This window comes from Mustela nigripes, chromosome 3, assembly GCF_022355385.1.
Source record: "Mustela nigripes isolate SB6536 chromosome 3, MUSNIG.SB6536, whole genome shotgun sequence".
NCBI lineage: Eukaryota > Metazoa > Chordata > Mammalia > Carnivora > Mustelidae > Mustela > Mustela nigripes.
The window spans coordinates 7,796,806-7,817,160 of record NC_081559.1 but is presented as its reverse complement, the minus strand read 5'-3'; the positions used below and the strand labels follow the sequence as shown (position 1 = coordinate 7,817,160).

At 40.1% G+C, this 20,355-nt stretch overlaps 1 protein-coding gene across 2 annotated transcripts in view; it reads right to left on the bottom strand.

Moving 5' to 3' along the window:
* SLC39A10 (solute carrier family 39 member 10) overlaps nucleotides 1-20,355 on the bottom strand; it is a 136,426-nt gene that overhangs the window by 32,701 nt on the left and 83,370 nt on the right. For both annotated transcript variants that reach the window (XM_059393093.1, XM_059393092.1), the window contains 2 exons: nucleotides 5,048-6,072; nucleotides 2,318-2,525 (listed from right to left, as the gene is read on the bottom strand). In XM_059393093.1, the coding sequence (XP_059249076.1) occupies nucleotides 2,318-2,525; nucleotides 5,048-6,061 (1,222 nt within the window). In that variant the 5' untranslated portion in view covers nucleotides 6,062-6,072. The remainder of the gene's footprint in view (nucleotides 1-2,317; nucleotides 2,526-5,047; nucleotides 6,073-20,355) is intronic.

Here is a 20,355-nt window from a genome sequence, read left to right as displayed (position 1 = left end):
GAACAAGTTAACCTTTCTTAATGGTGCAGCAGTCATTAAAAATAATTACTAGCAGGGCAATCTCTCCAACAATTATTAACATCTATCAAGACATACTTAATTCAAACTTCATTTCTGACAGTGCTAATAACCACCTGCAAACAACTAATCAATATTCACTATTATATATTTGTTTTCAAAGCAAGCATAATTTCCTCTAAGGCTTTTCGGATTGAATAAACTCCAACTTTCAATGTTATTATTGTCAAGCATCTGCCAACAGCTCTGTTAAAATATACAGATTATGTCAATATTAAAACATTGAAAACTTTAAGTTATAATCCAGAGTGGATGTAAAAACGACTGAAAGGTTCAGAATGTGAAAAGGCAGCGATAACTGAGGGGCAAACGGAAGAATCTATCAACAGGAGTCTGAGCACGGTTAGGGCTGCGAGGACAGAAATGAATGGTGGGGGAGGACAGAGGAGGAGGGAGGCAGCCGGCCTGTCCCGGAAAGCCTGACCCACCAAGTGAAGGACTCCGAACCTCGAACAATACAGCATAATAGTTTCCTAAAATATAGGAGAAAAAATACAACTAGCACATCGCAACAATTCTACATTACTGCTTACAGTATCAAAGATATAATGACAAATACTAGAGAGCTAATGAAAAATATTGAATAGTATAAAGATACACGGCAAAATTTAAAGGGGATATCCAAATTAACTAAATTTGGAAGGTAACAGCATAGTGATTAACTGCCCAGAGGATTTATGACAAACCTCGGGTGTGGTGGGCTCTACCATTTATTAGGCCCCCGGGGAAAGGTAGGCAAGTCCCGAAACCTTTCTATACTACAGTTTATAAAGTCTGTAAGAATCAGAACCATGTAAGAGCTCCCTCACATAATAATTCGATAGAGTGGGGTGCCTGGGTAGTTCAATCCGTTAAGCATTCGACTCTTGATTTTGGCTCAGGTCATGACCTCAGGGGACTGAGCCCCGCGTCTAGCTCTGCACTCAGTCAGGAGCCTACTTGAGGATTCTCTCTCTCCCCCACTCCCTCTGCCCCTTCATTTCTGACAGCGCTAATAATCACCTGCAAACTCGCTTGTGCTCTCTTTCTCTCTCTAAAATAAGTAAATCTTTAAACAAAAATAATTCAATAGAATACTGCTAACATTTAGTGGGGGGGTGGGGGGAGCATGTGAAACACTTAGCACGTGGATAGCAAAATGGCTGAATTCCCTCAGCTTGAATCCTAGCACTGTCACTGACCAGCTCTGATATTTGCGGGAGGTTAACAGAACATTCTCCCCCTTCCACACCTGCTGCAAAACGTAAAAGTCACTGAGTCTAGAAGAATGCCTGCAATATTTGTCTGTTCAAGGACGTTAGCAGTCACTAAAAAGAAAAAACTCTGTGTCAGAAAATCTCATTTGCATTTTTAGAACGGGAAGGTAATGAAGTTATTTCAACAGTGCAATCAAAAACCAAGTTATGGTGGAGTGGATAGAGCTCGAAGGAATTTAAGAGGAGAGGTAACTGGACTTGACGATGGATTATGCAGGGAAAAAAGGAAAAACAAAACCTTAAGAGAAAAATGCCAAAGATTTTCAGATTTTATTTAAAAAAATGAACTGTTATGGCATTTGAGATTCAGTAAGGAGTACAAAGTTTCTGTGGAGAAGAAGTTTTAGAAATATTAAGTGGGAGATACCTGTGAACATCAAGGGGTGGGGGGGGTTATCTAGCCAACCAGACATGGTTTTAAAAGAGCCTAGACAGAATCCTCAAAATAGTTTTGGTTTTACGTTCGTTGACGCGCTCTATCAAACTGCCCACAATGAATTCATGTGCCAGGCACCGGCACTTCTGACATTATTCAGAGAGTCTGACCACAGTGGCTTCCCTTTTTACTTCCTTACAAATTCAAACTTAGCTTTTCACAGAGGCCCTCTACTCTCAGATTAACGTTAAGTAATTACAATGCCAATGACTTTAACCGGCAGCCCCAGGCAGCCCCATTACTTACATCTGCTCCTCAAGAAGAATCCATTTCTCACAAATCTTTATTTTCTTTTTAATCTGGTTCTCTGTCCAAAGCAAAACCTTCATAATCTTTATCTTAAAAAGACAAGTAAACTCTGTTGTGCCTCTTCTCTTTCCCCAATCTTTTTTAAACTTTCATATCTAATCCTGACGAAAGCACACTGAAAGTCACCCACAGGAAAACAGTGATTTGGAATTACTTTCTAATTCAAATACATTCTTAAAATAGTAGAGAGACTAGTTTGAGGGGAAAAAACACAAACAAAAACTTGAATCTTTCTTACCTGATGCCCCTATATTTGCCTTATCTTCAGGAACCAGATTTTCATCCTTACTTAAATCTTCAACTAAAAGTTTGTCAAAATGTTCGATACAAAGTCTGCTGTCGATTTGATATAATAAAGCAGGGCAAAGATATGTGAATAAATCAGGTGAGATTGGAGAATTGGCACCATGACCGTAGTATTTTAACAACTGAGTGACGTTCAAACACTGCAAAAAATTGATAAAACAAATTAAGTAAATGAGTATATTGAGAAGATTGAGCAGAAAAAGAAATTACTGCATAATAAAAAAGTCTAAATATGATTTGAAAATAAACTGTAATATAGATATCTATTACAAATAAAGATTTTCTTTAAGAATTTATGACTGAAACACATTCAACTTCACTACCCAACTCTACGTGGACTTTAAGCCATCTTTCACTCCAACACATGAAAAATTATAACTTTCCTCAATAATTAATAAAAATCACTCACAACTACATTCATAAAGGGTGAAGAGAAAAATCATTTCCCTATTAAAAGTGCAATCATCCATAATTACAGATTATTAAACATAGAGAATTTTAACAACTTTGTATTAAAATACACAATACAGACATTTTGATTATCTAAGGTACCCCCAAAAATATTATATTGGGGAACTCTAACCCAATGCTGTAAGTGGAAGGTAAAAGAAGACAACTTCTACTGGTTCTTTTAAGTACAAAACAAAACAAAGCAGAAAACAAATAGCAGAAAAGTCTGGACCTATCATAGAGCAAATATCTAAAACAAACGCAGAGGAGAGAGTAGCCTTTCTTTTTCATACATCATACACTTTGGTTGCATGCTTCTTTACTGACTTGCAACCTCATTATGGTTTTATTTATGGTACAAAAAACAAAATCAAAACATATAAAAAGAAAAGTATCCTTCTCAGGTCTTAACATGAGGTACTACTCTATCCAGTGCATACAACATTTCTAGAAATCCTGAAAAAATTCATCAGAATTCATCAGAAAACTATGCATCAGACCTGTAAGGATATAAAACAACATCTCTGATATAGACCCCACAAGTCTGATAGAAAAAGTAACATTAATGATAACATCTAGTTATGATCAAGAGATGATTCTAGGATATTATCTAAGGTAGTAAATAAATAAAAGTATTTCCTTACAAGTACACTGACATTCTAAAATATAAGGGATTTTAAAATCAGTGCTGCTAACGTGCACCCGAATGTTTATAGGAGCAATGTCTACAACAACCTAACTAGCGGAAGAACCTAGATGTCCATCAACAGATGAATGGATAAAGAAGATGTGGTATATGTATACAATATGTATATACAATATGTATACAAATGGAATACTATGCAGCCATCAAAAGAAATGAAATCTTGCCATTTGCAACGACGTGGATGGAACTAGAGGGTATTATGCTGAGCAAAATAAGTCAATCAGAGAAAGACAATTATCATATGATCTCTCTCTTGTGAGGAAGTGCAGAGGCAACATGAGGGGCCTGGAGGGTAGAAAAGGAATAAATGAAACAAGATGGGGTCAGGAGGGAGACAAACCCTAAGAGACTCTTAATCTCAAAACAAACTGAGGGTTGCTGGGGGGAGGTGGGTAGGGAGATGGTGGTTGGGCTATGGACACTGGGGAGGGTATGTGCTATGGTGAGTGCTGTGAAGTGTGTAAGCCTGGTGATTCACGACCTGTATCCCTGGGGCTAATAACACACTATACGTTAATTTAAAATTTTTAAAAATTAATTTAAAAAAAAAAATCAGTGCTGCTGAAAACCAGTATCTGATTATTTACACAGGGAAGAAACACAGAGTTATTTCCATAAATGCAAAATATACTTCAATAATAGAGACAGAAACAAAAAAGGTGAGGTCATTTTCCCCCATTAGATGGTGTAGTGTGGCTTTTTATACGTGTGAACAATAAGGAAGTTCAACAATTTTCTAAACTTTAATAAGTACTAAAAATTAGAATTCAACAAGGATGTTGATATACTTTTAATGCAACAAAAACAAACATGTTTAAGTAGTTAAAAAAAAAATTGAGAAAGAACCAATCAAATGTGAAAGTATTCAAAGGAACATAAAAATTTTAAAGGATAGGGCAACCATCCCATGACGAGTGGATTTTCCTATTATTTTATCTTTTTGCATTCACCCTACATCTGCCAAAGACATGAAAATAAATTAATTATGAGGAAGTAGGCCCTACAATAAAGTGACATGGAAAAAACAAACCTACCACATATATAAAATAACTGACTTTAGAACTACATCAATGACTGGGAACCATTCTGTAGTTAATTCATTTAAGTTAATAATTATGAAAAAGAAAATGCCTACTTTCCAACAGGGCAGGTGAACAGAAAGGACTTCAATTTTCCAACATCTAGAACCAACTAGCAATAACAAAATGAAAACTAACTTGGGAAGTCAAAACAAGTCATAAGCTGGAAAGTAAAATAAGGAATACATGTTCTAACAACCTTTAAGTATTTAGATTTGAGGAATCCATATTTGAGAACACTGCAAATGAAAATCCAGATAAAAAAAACTTTAATCTGATTTAAATTCCTTAAAGAATTTTGCTCAGGAACATTACCTGGAAATAAGTTGGAATATAATTGACTGCTCTCCACTGTTACTTCTTTTGTTATCTACAATGTTCCACAATTATCTGAGAATTATGGAGCAACCATCTTCTTTACACCTACCTCATGCTGACGGTGATCTTCATTATGATCTTTGTGAGTAGCAGCTGAATAAATTGCACTTTTTTTAACGTGTGGTGCTTCTCGCTTTCTAGTATGTCGAAGTTCACCTTCATTATCAGGATTAAGATCTTGGTGTACATGACCAGGATCATGACCATTATGTTCTGGAAGGCGTACATGAGAATGACCTGGGTTATGTACACGATCAGGTTTGTGGACCCGATTATGCTCATACTGTTCACCCTGAACATGGTTGGGTGGAAAACCTGGTGTAATAACCTCAGAATTTTCATTACTTTTCTTCCCTTTTCTCTTCCTCTTTCCTTTCGGTAGCTTACTTTCAGACTGTTCCTGTGTTTTATTGGTCTCTGTTGAAGGTTCATGGCTAGTCTCCCCACGCTCACTGTGAGCAACGGAATCATTAGGAAAATGGCGAGTGCCGTTATGATCGAGGCGATGATGCAGACAATGGTGATGACATAAACGATGACTATGGTCATGCATATGTTTATCATCAGATTTGACAGATACTTCAATTGTCTCTTTCTCTGGATCACACTTATGGGTTCTTTTTGTTGATACGCTAGTCACAGTTTGATTTTCTGAATTCAAATGATTGTGGGAATGCTGGTGGTTATGGGAGTGAAAATGCTTTCCCTCTTGAACTGCCAAAATATCTAAGTGAGAAACATGATCATGGCCAAGATCCTCATGATTAATCTCAACTACTTTTATCTCTCCAAGGCCCAAGTTTGTTAAAAGTTTCTCCAGACCAAAAAAGGATAATCTTCCATTTTCACCATAACGGTCAAAAAGTTTTTCAATATAATATTTTTTTTCATTTTCAGCATCCAGCACTGAAAATTTGCTTGACTCCGATTCTGTCATTCCACGATGATGTCTGTGATGTTCCTCAGAACCATGGTCATGTTCTTCATGGCAATGGTTGCAGTGATGGAAAATAAATGTCAGCAAACAAATGAGGCAAAATTTTGTATGCATATGTACCTTCATTTCTATTTTTCCTAAAGGGATTTAAAAAGAGAAGCAGGCATTAGTTCGTACTTAGATACATTCAATATAATCATAAACTCTCCAGCAATTGTCAATCCATGAGGGAAACGTTTCGCATTTCTTTCAGTGCTATAAATCATTCTTTCCTTCTTCAATTCCCTATAAAAATGGCCCCTTTTAATTTATCAAAATAGTGCACAGTCCTTCCAATTAGAACAAATTGCTCATCACTCCATCTATAGACTATCCTGACTCCCTTTAAGCATAACACTTAAGAATCTACCATATAGTTATACAGGAACTGCTGGTTTCCCTCTTATCTGGTCCTTTTTGAAAACTAACTGATCCTTGTTCTTGAGGTCCTGTTCAGTGCAATATACAAGATGAAATAGAATGGTAAAAGGTATAAAGATCAGAAAGAAAAATATCATTATTCACTAACGGCAGAACTGGGTATGTAGGAAATCCAAAAGAATCTATAAGAGTAAGTTAATTTAGTAAAACTGCCATATTAAGGACAATAACCAAAAATCAATTTTATTTCTAGACACTAGCAAAATTATAAAATGAAATTAGAAAACAGTATCATTTATCATACCAATAGCTAGGAATAAACCTAACAAAAGATGTGTAAGACATTTACATAAATAAAAGATCATATATTACTGAGAGAAATGAAAAGACCTAAATAAATGAATGGCTATCTCATGTTCATGACTGGATGTGATATAGATCCAATGTAGTATCAATCAAAATCCCAGAAGAAATACTTGTGTGGGAAAAGTAAAGTCCAAGAATGGTCAAGACTTCATGAAGAATAAGAGAGGAGCACTCACTCTACCAGCTACTGAAGTAGCTGTGGTATTTAGTGGAAGAATAAACAAATATACCGAAGAAACAAAACAGAGTCTAAAAATAGTAAAGATCTGGGGCACCTGAGCGGCTCAGTTGGTTAAGCAGCTGCCTTCAGTTCAGGTCATGATCCCAGGGTCTTGGAATTGAGTCCCTGCTCAGTGGGGAATCTGCTTGCCCTCTCCCTCTGCCTACTGCTCTGCCTACTTGTACTCTCTCTCTGTCAAATAAATAAAAAACTAAAAATAAATGAATGGATGAATGAATGAATGAGTAAATAAATAGTAAAGATTCTCTTTTCCTTGGTTCCTGGTCAATCTGTTTTACATTTGGAAGAAAAAATAAATAAATAAAACCTGACCCCCTACCTCACATCATATATAAAAATCAATTCAGACACATTGTAAACCTAAAAAGCAATAAATGTTAAAGCAATAAAGTGTCCAGAACTGTGCCATTCAATATGGTAGCCACTACCCACATATCGCTGCTTAAATTTAAACTAACTACATTTAAAATACAGCTTCTCAATCACCTCAGCTAAACTGTAAACACTCAATAGACACTTTCAGCTCATGGGGACTTAACAGTATAGATATAGAACATGTCCATCATCACAGAAAATTCTACTGGACAGCACACTTCTAGAATATAGAAATGCATGTGAGTCAATTAATTTTAAAATGTTCTAGAATCGGGGCGCCTGGGTGGCTCGGTGGGTTGGGGCCTCTGCCTTCGGCTCGGGTCATGGTCCCAGGGTCCTGGGATCAAGCCCCGCATCGGGCTCTCTGTTCAGCAGGGAGCCTGCTTCTCTTCCTCTCACTCTCTGCCTACTTGTGATCTCTGTCTGTCAGATGAATGAATAAAATCTTAAAAAAAAAAAAAATGTTCTAGAATAAACAGGTCAAAGTCATTTTCATGTTGTATTTTATTTAACTCATTATAAAAGCAAAATATTATCATTTCAACATGTAATAAATATAAAAAACATAAAAACTTAGCTTTTTACATTCTTTTTTAATACTATGTCATTGAAATCCAGCATGTATTTTACGTTTACAGAACATCCTAATTCTGACTAACCACACTTCAAGTGCTAGATAAAACACACGTGGCTGATAGCTACTATACGGAAAAGTATAGATCCAGAAGATTTGGAAGACTAGCTTCAAGACATTCAAAACCAAACATTAAAAACATTATAAAGGGGAATGAATAAAGAATACTCCAATTAAAATTAAGGAATTTGTGTTCTTCAGAAGATATCATTAAGAAATTAAAAAGACACAGGGCACCTGGGTGGCTCAGTCAGTTGTGTGTCCAATTCTCGGTTTCAATTCAGACCATGATCTCAGGGTTATGAGATGGAGCCCTGTCTTGGGCTCTGGGCTCAGCAGGGAGTCTGCTTCCCCTCTTCTTCTGCTTCTCCCTACCAATCAATCACACACTGTCTAATTTTTTTTTTTTTTTTTTTTTTTAAATAGAAGGGTAAGCCACGGGTCTTTAAAACAAAAAGGGGAGGTGCCTCAGGTAGAGCATGTGACTCTTGATACTGGGGTTGTAGGTTCAAGCCCCATGTTGGGTACAGAGATTACTTAAAAATAAAATCTTAAAAAAAAAAAAAAGAAGAGCAAGCCACAAACTTAGAAAAGATTACCACAACATTACCAATCAAAAATGTACAAGGAATTTCTAAAAGGGAATATGAAAATTATGAGAAAATTCAATGGAGAAATGTGAAGCAGTCTGACCAGGCACTTCATAAGAAAACAGCCAAATTACTAAGCATACGAAGGGTCTCAACTTCAATAGTTATCAGAGAAATATCCATTAAAATCACAGTTAATAACTACTATATACCCACCAGAATGAAAAAAAATACAAAAGATGTAAGTTAAGAATATGGAGTTAACTCAAATTTGAATGCACTACTGGTGGGACTAACCATACATTGGTATCTTTTGGAAAAATGTCTGACAGGAACTTCCAGAAGTTGAGCATAAGCATATCCACTCACAAAGCAATTCTAATCCTGGGTATATGTTCCACAGAAATGCATGCAGACTGACACCAACAGACAAGAACATGAAAATCAGCACAATCAGCATTCATCATAGCTTAAGACTGGAAAAAAGACCAAATGCTCATCAACCGTTGAATGGGCGAACAGAGTAATCTTCTACTGGAATACGACACAGGAATGAAAACGAAATTATAGCTTCACACATCAACACAAATAAATCTCACAGACTGTGGAAAAGATGGCAAACACTGAAGCACACACCAGACACAAAGCATGTAATAAGCCATATATATTTATATAAAGTTAAAAATGGGTAAAACTAAACCAAAATAACAATGACTTTTTTAAAAAAGATTTTATTTTTAAGTAAGCTCTACACCCAACACGGGGCTTGAACTCACAACCCCACGATCAAGAGTCACACGCTCTTTCAACTAAGCCAGCCAGGCACCTCCATGATGACTTTTTGAAAGGAAGGTAGAGGGTAATAATTGGAACTGGAAAGTGAAGTAACATTCTCTTTTTCTGAGTAACATTTACACAAATATGCCTACTTTGTGATAATTCATTGTGTTTTACTGTGTACTTTTTTTTTTTTTTTTTTTTGACAGACAGAGATCACAAGTAGGCAGAGAGGCAGGCAGAGGGAGGAGGAAGCAGGCTCCCCTTGGAGCAAAGAGCCCCGCATCGGGCTCAATCCCAGGACCCTGAGATCATGACCCAAGCCAAAGGCAGAGGCTTAACACACTGAGCCACCCAGGCATCCCTTACATTATAGAAAAATGTGCATTTTTCTATACACATACTGTATTTCAATGAAAAAGTTATTTTTTAATTTCTTTAAAAACTTATTTGAGAAAAAGAGAGCGTGTGCATGAGAGAGAGCACAAGCACACACAGGGGGAAGGGGCAGAGGGAGAGGAAGCAGCAGACGCCCTGCCGAGCAAGTAGCCAGACTGACTTGATCCCAGGATGCTGAACCGAATAAGCCACCGAAGCACCTGGTGAAAATGTTAGAAATAAAATTTGGGGGGTGCCTGGGTGGCTCAGTCATTAAGCCTGTGCCTTCGACTCAGGTCATGATCCTCAGGGTCCCGGGATCGAGCCACACATTGGGCGCTCTGCTCTGCAGAAGCCTGCTTCTCCCTCTCCCACTCCCCCTGCTTATGTTCCCTCTCTTGCTATCTCTGTCAAATAAATAAAATCTTTAATATAAAATAAAATAACAAAATAAAGGAAAATTTTCTTCAACTGAAAACCAGTTAGAAAATGTGATTAAAAATTATAAGGCTTCTAGAAATAAACAGAAGACCATTAGAAAAAGAAATGTGTAAGATTACTGAAGGACACCTCCATGGGGGAGACAGAAGGTACATGAAGTCCTCCCAAATGTACAAATTTAATTCAGTGTCAATTAAAATCCTAGTAGCTATTTGATTTCGGTAAAATTGCACAAGCTTACCCAAAAATTCTTATGAGGAGCAGGAGCCCAAAGACAGCAAAACAATCTGATAGCTTAGCAGGGTAACAAAGACTTTTTTATTTATAAAGTTACACTCGCTAAAATAATACCGATCTGGCAACAGGAACAGACAAATACACAAGAGGAACAGGAGAGATTTCGGAACGAAAATCCATAATACTGACTGTGAAGCAACAGCTTCTCCTCCCGCCATACACCAAAGTCACCTCCAAAAGACTAAATGTGAACAGTAAAATTCTTTACAAGTTTTAGAAGAAAATCCAGGAGAGTGTTATGACTTCAGGAAAAAATTTTTCTGGTAAGACACAGAAACCACAAATTTTAAAAGAAATCTTAACTTAAATTCTTTAAGTATTACTCTATAGTAAAGACCACCACAGACAAAGCCTATGACAAGACACAAACCAGAAATCTTTGCAATGAGCACCTGTAAACAATGCATATTAAAGACCAGTACCCAGAATATATAAAACATATTTAATCGATATGGAAGAAACTCCAATACTGCACAGATAGCTACACAGATGATCTCAAGAGGACGGGGGCCCTTGGGTGGCTCAGTCAGTGGGCGCCCAACTCTTGTCTGGCTCAGGGTTTTCAGACTGTGCTCCACTCCCAGCGGGGAGTCTGCTGCTCTCTCTTCCTTCGCCCCTCCCACTGCTCAAGGGCTCTCCCTCTCTCCCTCTCTAAAATAACAAACCAATCTTAGGGGGGAAAAAGAGGACAGCTTGTTGAAAAAATAACATAACTACTAACACAGATAATGGACCAAGACATTAACAAATAAAAATATCTGGCAAATGGGTTAAGCAAAGATATAATGCAGAGAAGTAGAAACTACTAAACACTGCTGATGGGAGTGTGGATTACAGGTGCAATCGTTTTGGGAAGCAATCTGACATCTACTAAGGGTGAACGTGACCCTGCCCTCAGACACAGGAGACAAACTCAAGACTCTTCACTGAAGTACTGCTGTTGTTGTTTTTTTCTTAAATGTTAACTATCTTGTACCAGGATACTTTGACCGTAAATAACAGAACACTAGAAGAATATTTCACATAAAAAAAAAAAAAAGTTGGAAGAAATGGGTGGTTCAGGGAAACAACATGATCAAAAACCCAAGCTCGTAGATTTGTCCCCTCGCGAGGATCTGTTGTTGCTAAAACCATCCCATCATTACACAACTATACCCAAAGCTGGAGGATTCATCTTCATTTCTCTTTAATAAAAATAAAAATAATAATAATTATTATTATTAATTTGAGAGTGAGCGAGAAAGAGAAGAGAAGAGAGAGAGGCACCCGGGGGAGGGCCAGAGGGAGGAGAGGGAGATGCAGACTCCCCACTGAGCAGGGAGCCTGATACGGGGCTCCATCCCAGGACCCTGGGATCACGACCTGAGCAAAAGGCAGACGCTTAGCCAAGCCCCCCAGGCACCCCTCGTCATGCCTCTTTTTACCCAGGGAGAAGAGTCTTTCCCTAAAGTTTCTCCCAGATTTCTCTTTACATATATTAAGAGCAGAACTGTACTACTCACTCATCACTGGTAAAGGAAGAAACCACCGTGACTGGCTTAGACGAAGATATTCATTCCCCTGGGAATGGAAGGAAGCGGTGTCTCCTCCATACGAGAGAGGAAGTGCTCAAAGAACGCGGGGGGCTTAATAGCAAGGAAAAATGAGGAAAGGAAGCAGCGAGGTAAAATCCCTTATTTCTAAGGAATGACAATCATGTAATAATTAGTGCCCATCACAAACCTACATGCCCACCAATGGAAGAATGGATAAAATGAATGTGGTGTGTCATCAAAAAGTACACTACAGTTACAAATATGCAACTATGAGAGAATATATAACATGCACAGAGCTAAGAAACAATTTAAAAAGCACAAAAATGACCCACGTCCTATCATTTAAACACCATTAAAATATGCAAAACGTTTTACTTTGGGGACATATATACAGACAGGTAGCAAGAACCTAATGTGGGGACGGTTACGTTCTGGAATGGTTACTTTTCAGGAAGAGGAGGAGAGTCCGATGGCAGAGGATGGTGCGTACACATCTTAGCTGCATCCGCAGTGTTTCATTTCCTAAAAAGAGGGCGGTCCGAAGTACTGTGACGAAACAGTATTTGTTAGAGGAGCATGCTGGAATTCAGGTTAGCTTCTTCTAAGTGCTCTTCTTTAATTTTGAGGAGATATCACACCACCTCCGTCCGTGACTCATCAGAGCACGGCTGCAGGGCCGCAGAAGCAGCACGGGCCCCCCCGGAACCGTCAGAAATACAAATCCTTGCAGCAACCCCAGACCTAGTAACTCGGGAATTCTGGCCGCAGAGCTTGGCAGTGTTTTATCGAGTCTCTGAGTCAGACAGCTAATGTCTGAGAACTACAATCAACACAGATAAATCAAACACTCCCGTTTATTTAAAATGATACTTTAGCCAACTGAATGTTAGGATTCCCCAAATAAATTAGGCAGAATTATTTTGTGAAAGATGTGGCGTAAGAATTTTGAAAAATCCGAGTGCCTGGGTGGCTCAGTGGGTGAAGCCTCTGTCTTCGGCTCAGGTCATGATCCCAGGGTCCTAGGATCGAGCCCCGTGTCAGGCTCCCGGCTCAGCAGGGGGTCTGCTTCTCCCTCTGACCTAACCCCCTTTCATGCTCTCTCATTCTCTCTCAAGCAAATCAATAAATAAAATCTTACCAAAAAAAATTTTTTGATAAAAACGAATTAGTCAATAATGTTTTCTAATTCCAAAGCTACGTTAAGTTTGAAGTTTTGGTTTTTAAATCCGAACATTTCAGTTTCTTATACAGCCTCATGGATAAAGTTACCACTTAAAATACATTAATTTTACTTGTACACTAATGAGGATGAAGGAGCATGGGTAATTGTGGCGATCACTGCTAAGCAGAAAGAGGACAGTTACACTGCCTGCAGTTCACCTTGCAGAAGATGCTAGTGAAAGAGAGTATTTATTTCAGTGCGTGTCGCTCCATTCATTGGATTGTGAATGTCTTGCGGTTTAATCCGTGCACGTTACCACACTGTCAAATGAACAGGTACCAGCGGTGGAAATGAAACATACTTCTATTTTGATCAGGCAACAAAGAATTGACCCCGTGGGTAGCCAAACAAGTTCTATGCCCACAGTGCAGCAAAGCCAATCACCGAGATTCTGAATATGCATCAAGGAAAGGGTTTCTTGGAGAGGCCGAGCAGGAGATGGGAGAGCAGGCCTGAAATCTGCCTGCCCGGAGGAGGAGACAGAGCCACTTCTCAAGGCAAACCAAGAAAGGCCTGGGTGAAAAGCTGCAGCTGCATTTTTTAGTCCTCTTAACCTTTGGTCATCTGTTTCAATCACCACCGTCTTTTGATCATTCCTCCTTCTTGAGGGAAATGGGACCATGACCACTCCAGCTACTCCAGCTACTCCAGCTACTCCTGGCTGAAATGGGAGGAGGTCGGAGTGAGCAGAGCGGAACCTTCTGCATTCATTTAGAAATACTCTTTAGTTCCAACATACCAACTGAAACACAACATTCTCCGTTACCAAGAGGTCTGCACTCTCATTCCCCTAGTGAAGTATTCCTATCTACAAACAAAGTGTAAGCTGGCGACGGTAACAGCACACCTAGTAATTCAGGAGGATCACTACTTTCATTCTGCAGAATCCCTGAAAATATCATCAAGAAGCAGGTTAACTGGACGACTGGAATTAACCAGACTCTAAACTGATGGGGTGCACCAGGTCACAAGCGTTACTGCTGGGCTGCTGTGGTCCATACTCTGCACGGAGTCAGAATGACATACTCAACCGTGAGAACAACTGCCAGCCTTGGCCAACACTGCCGAAATCCTAATGGTGGATTATCTTTTCAAGCTTGAGAGGTTGCCAACAATAGAAAAACGCTAAGTATTGACTGATTTCTTTGGACCAGCTCTCCTGAGTAGTTTTAGGCCCGTCCAAGGGTCACCGATGCAAGCAGGAGTCTTTTTGATGTTCTCCTTGCTGACAGGGTACGGGGGACCTACGAACTCCTGCAGAACCAGCTTCACCTGAGTGCGGCGGCAGCTCTAACTCCCTTTAGCATCACTGGAGAACGGGTGCTCAACAGCACACAGAAGGTCCCGTCCAACAAGGCTGGATTCGGTCCTCCAGATGCTTCCTCTTTCAGGTCTTTTGTGACCCCAGGTCTTCAGGATTCGAGCAGTGTAAGGGCACATTTGTGGGGCATACGTCAACCTGCTGCAAGCAAACTCACGTAGCGCAGCTAAGTATCTCCCAAAGATTGAACATCCCTGATAGGACCCAATTCCCTGATGCAGGCCTGTCAGGAATTCCGAAGTCGTGAAAAGCATGCAGAACGGGCCTTCCCCAGAGTACTTCCCCAGGGCTGAAACCAGGCTTATCGCTAGGGGCCATTTACCCGAAGCAGGGTAACCAGCAAGGCTTCCCCCCCAGCTTGAAATTGGCTTCTTCACAAACTTTGGCCAAAGTTTTTCTAAGCATATGATTCACTTTTGTCCAGTTTCCCAGCTGACTGGGGGCTGGATGAAGCATGCACTTTCCACTGAGTTTTACCATCACACCGGACACTGGCTTATGGGACCTTTGCCATAAATACCATTCCGCTGTCACTGAATTGTTAGCCGCAATCCAAATCTGGTTTTGTTTTCTGACAACTTCTGATGCCTTCTCTGAAGAACATGGAAAAGCTTCAACTCAACTTGAACAAGGTGTTTATAAATATCAGCAAATGCTAAAATTACCTGTTGTTTGTGGCATCAACCAGCTCGTCTTCTCCAGGTTTGGTGACTCTAAGTGTCATACCTTCTAGAACTGGTGGGAACCCAGTCTCAGGATAGTTTTTAGCACAAATGTCACATCTTTTGACTCTCTTTTGATGGTTCTTTGAAGATTGGGACCCACAATATACTTCTGGACCAACGGGAGAGTCACATCTCACCCATCTGGGGTGCTTTGGTAAATACAACTAATCGTTTTTTCCACAAGATGCCTGGGATAAGAATTATCCTTGCTCGTTGTATGTCCAGCTAGCTCTAGCTCGTGCCAGCAATGTATCCAATACCTCATTCTGTAGCTCCTTGGTTTACAGTGGAATACTGGGGTTGGTACTGACTTAAGTCTACGTCTGGTACTAAAGCCATTACAGAGGGTTTTGAAGTCTTTGTAGGAGCTGCCAACTTGGCGGCCTGACATGCCCACCTGTTCCCTTGGGCAATCAAGCAACCTGATTTCTGATCATCTTGGCAATGAGTAATAACTGACGGGTCACCCCAGCAGCCAGCACTCCGATTCATCCTTGATCCATAAAACTGCTTCTGTGAGGGTCACAAGGTCTGGATTTTCCAGGGGCAGATCCAGCAAATGACAACAGCTGGTCATCTCTGAGTGGCCCGTACCGCAACAGGCATGAAGACTATCTAAACACGGGCCATTGTGGCAATTTTCTCCAAAGTTTATCTCAAGATATCTAGCTCCACTTTGCAGAACTTCAGGGAAAAAAGAAGTTTTAATTCTCAATGATTCCAAGTCAAGAGAAAAGGAGAAAATCAGAAACCTTAGTTTGGAGAGTCTTGGCCAGATATTTGAGAAAACCAGAATTCAGAATACAAACCAGTTTTACAGGAAAACAACTAACCCTTAAAGAAGGGCCGCCTGTGTGGCTCAGTCCATTAAGCATCTGCCTTAGCTCAGGTCATGATCTCAGGGTCCTGGGATTGAGCCTCAGTGTCAGGATCCCTCCTCAGTGGGGAATCTGCTTCTCCCTCTCCCTCTGCCCCCCCCCCACCCCCTACCCCCCCCCCCCCCCAAAAAAAAAAAAAATTTAAAAAAAAAAAAAAAAAAAAAAAAGACAGTTCACCAGAACTGGAATCTAACATTCACCAGTATGTACCAGTGAAACATAAAATCTAAAATCTAAAATCACCCTCGTTTCCACAAAAAATAGTGCCGTTTTCCCATTAGTTCTGGAAATCCCTTTTTAAATTTTTATTTATTTATTTATTTGACAGAGAGAGAGATACAGACAAAAGACAGAAAAACAGACAAGTGGAGAGGGAACACAAGCAGTGGTAGTGGGAGAGAGAAAGGCAGGCTTCCTGCTGAGCGGAGACCCAGATGCAGGGCTCGATCCAAGGACCCTGGGATCATGACCTGAGCCAAAGGCAGAGGCTCAATGACTGAGCCACCCAGGTGCCCCAGTGCTAAAAATTCTTGGTTTAGTTTTATGAATCTAAAGGTATCAGGTATTTGTGGTTACAATGCAACTGACAAGGAAATTCTGTGATTCCGTGACACACACTTCAATACTTAGAATTATTAAGTGATAACATCGTATGAGGATTTGGTAAAACCTTAAGAATTTTACATAATTTCTGGAAAAGCAATTGCATTCACCTATACAATATAACCTAAGAAGGTTTATTATCACTTATCTGACAATGCTCCCCATGTAATTTGATCTATCAAATTAGCCTCATTAGTCAAAAAACTTCACTTAGAAGTTGAATTTGTCTGTCAGAAGTTGAAGTCTGTCAGAAATATCAGAAGGTTTTAAAGAACATGCTTAAATAGCATTACACATCATTACAAAACTTAGTATTTGATTATCTACTTAGCAATAAGAGATTCTAAAGGCAAATGAAAGGGTTTTTCTAGGCAGATCAAAGACAACAACCTTTGGTTTTAAAATTTAGACAAATAATCTAAGAAACTTCTTTTTACAAAGAGAAAAACCAAATTCCAATTTTTTTTAAAAGATTTTTATTTATTTGACAGAGACAGAATGAGCACAAGGCAGATGCTTAACCGACTAAGCCACCCAGGAGCCCCCCCAAATTCCAATCTTACACTGGGGTACTTCTGATGAAACTCATTCATTCCAACATATATTTTCAAAAAATGTTTTCTAATTTAAAAAAGAAATGCAGTCCCTCCTTTTTCCCATCACCTCCCATGTTGGTATGTACTTAGTAAGAGTGTGTGCGTGTGTGTGTGTGTATATGTATCTAAACCTAGTAAGACAAGGACACCAAGGCACTGTATAGACTGGGAGTTCTTGCCGTGGATACGGTGATGTCCCCATCAGAGCCTCCCGCAGGAAGGAAAGCTCTCGACCGCAGGGAACGCCGTCACCCACAGTTCTCTCCTCTCAGAGGCTCGTGGGGTTTGCACAGACTGAAGACAGCGGCCTCGCCCAGAGTGCGCGCTCTTCCCAGGTGGTCACATCCACTGACCGTTCATTATGAGGGTATAAAAGTGCAGTCCTTTTGCCACAGCTCAGGATGGTTCTAAGGGCAACCCAACTTTTGAAACTTAGGTATCAGCCGAGGCTTCTGTTGACACAGCGTCACTACTCGCCTTCTGTCTCATCTGGCTCTCCGCATTCCCTTCTCTTCTCCGGGTGCTGACTACTCCCCAACCAACATTTTTACAGACTAATCTCCACAATCTTAATCCCAACTGTGAATAAAATTCCTTTCCAAAGATTCCCTTCTCCTAAACCTTCTACAACTCCCCTTTTTACATTCAGATATTCTCCCAGAATTTTCCTTTTTAAATAATGAGTCTCATTTTCCCTGCATACAGAATTGTCTCCACTAGTCTTATTTATTAGAATTCTTTCTGAGGCTTTATTTTTTTTCCCCCTTTCCAACAAATTTTGCAACAAAAGTAACATGAGCCTACCTCACTTCTGGTAAACATAGGCAGAACAAAAAATTCTACATCTAATGCTGACAACTCTAAAGACATGCCTATTTTAATTAAACCAACAACCTCAAATTATCTTCAGTACTGAATATTTTCCCAGATCACATGGACCTGAAGAACACTTGGTTAGTTTCTATTTTTGGATTTTAGAAAATCTAATTCTTGTGTTTGCCTAAGAACCAACTAACTAGAGTTCTTCTACAAATTAATTTTAGAAAAAAAAACTAATTTTAGCAATAGCCTCTGGAGGGATAGAAAATGTATCTCACATTTACAACATACATGGACACACAAATACACAAATAATATACAAACAAAAATCCTCACTGAAGGCCCAGTATCTCCCTTTCATAAAACCCAGGGGTGCCTGGTTGGCTCAGCTGGGAGGGCACGCTACTCTTCATCTCAGGGTTGTGAATTTGATCTCTATTAAGGTGTGGAGATCATTTTTATCATTTTATTATTTTATTATTTATTATTTTATCATTTTTCTCTGAAGTCTAATAAATATTGTGGCCAAGCAGTGTTACAAAAAGAGGTGATTTTTTTTCTCCCTTTTCATGGGTTCGTAACTAAACATTGCCCAATTTTGGAGAATACAGCCCAAAGGCCTGCATGTGGGAATCATCTTGTCATTTTCCATTTAGAACATGGCCAGTTTTGTCCAAAGATACCAAAAACTGCAGCAACAAACCAACCCAGTGAAGTCCATGGTACCTCTGTGAACACTGGTTCCTCCCTGAAAGTCGTCTTCACCAACTGAACCAAAAGGCTTCTAATCAGCCTTTCCTTAAGAGAAGAAAGCTAAGAGAGCAAGAACCCCTATGTGGAGGTAATCCAATGGGAGAAAGAGATCTGAGAAGCCAGACCAAACGAAAAGGAAGAAACAGCTCACAGGCTGGGCGTGGCACATAGAGCACTGACCAAGACCCGGCCATCCAAGCCAAAAATGGTTTCCTTGTCACAAGAGTTAAGCACCAGAAGTTCATGGTACTCTGTCGAGCTGGGGCTCCAGGGACAGAGCCGCTAGGACAGAGATCCCAGGCAGCACCAGACCCCCATGACTGGCTGGGGGTCAGCAAACCACAGGCAAGGAGCTCCTGGCCGGTCACCGAATCTGTAACTGAGCCCAGGTTTGTAAAGCCCGACACACGGTAGACCCAGGCCCGGAGACATCGGCTGCTCAGCAAGAAGAGAGTTTATTCAAGATGCGAACCGGAGGGGAGGTGCAGAGAGCGGGCCTCCAATCTGCCTCCTCGGAGGAGAGTCCGGGACATCGAAAGGCCAACGAACAAAACAAGGTGTGCGGCTGTGCCTGCTGGTCTCCTCACCCGCGGGGTTACCATTTTCACATGAAACACAACTGTGGGGGGGTCTGAAGGAGACTCAGATCGTCATGTGTCCTGTTTTAAGTGTACGGTACTCAATCTGCTTATTGCCACAATTCCCAGTATCTTGATTTCTCCACTTATCTACATTCAAGAGAGTATCACAGGAATGCAAATACATGAGTGACATCATAGGTGTAAATTTAAACCTGAGGTAAGTGTTTTTTCTCAGTAAATCATTCATAACTTTGCACTTCAGCTCAGAACGCTACATAAATGCTTGCTTCAGAATCACTGGGATGAAGTATGCATTGGTCCGCGCAGACTAAGCGCTTACTGCAACGAACCCCTCCCCCAAGGACAGCGGCTTAAGAAACAATCAAGTTTATTTCTCTCTGAAAAATAGTCCAAGATGGGGCGCCTGGGTGGCTCGGCTGGTTAAGCCACTGCCTTTGGCTCAGGTCATGATCCCGGGGTACCTGGATCGAGCCCCACAGCAGGCTCCCTGCTCTGCAGGAAGCCTGCTTCTCCCTCTCCCGCTCCCCTGCTTGTGTTCCCTCTCTTGCTGTCTCTCTCTTATCCAATAAGTAAAATCTTAAAAAAAAGAAAAAAAAAGGAAAGAAAGAACAAGCAAACTATTCAGTGAGGACAGTGGTTATAAATTGCCACGGGAGGTGGTGGGGAGGAAGCAGGGGCATCTGGGCAGCTGTCAGTGTGTTATTTCTTCGGTGCTGTTACAGGGGTATGTTCACTTCATGAAAATTTGACAAGCTTTATACTTAACATTTGGATACTTTCCTGGAGGTGTGTTTTATTTCAGACAAAACAATCTTTTTCAAGGATTCTATTTATTGACTGACCGATC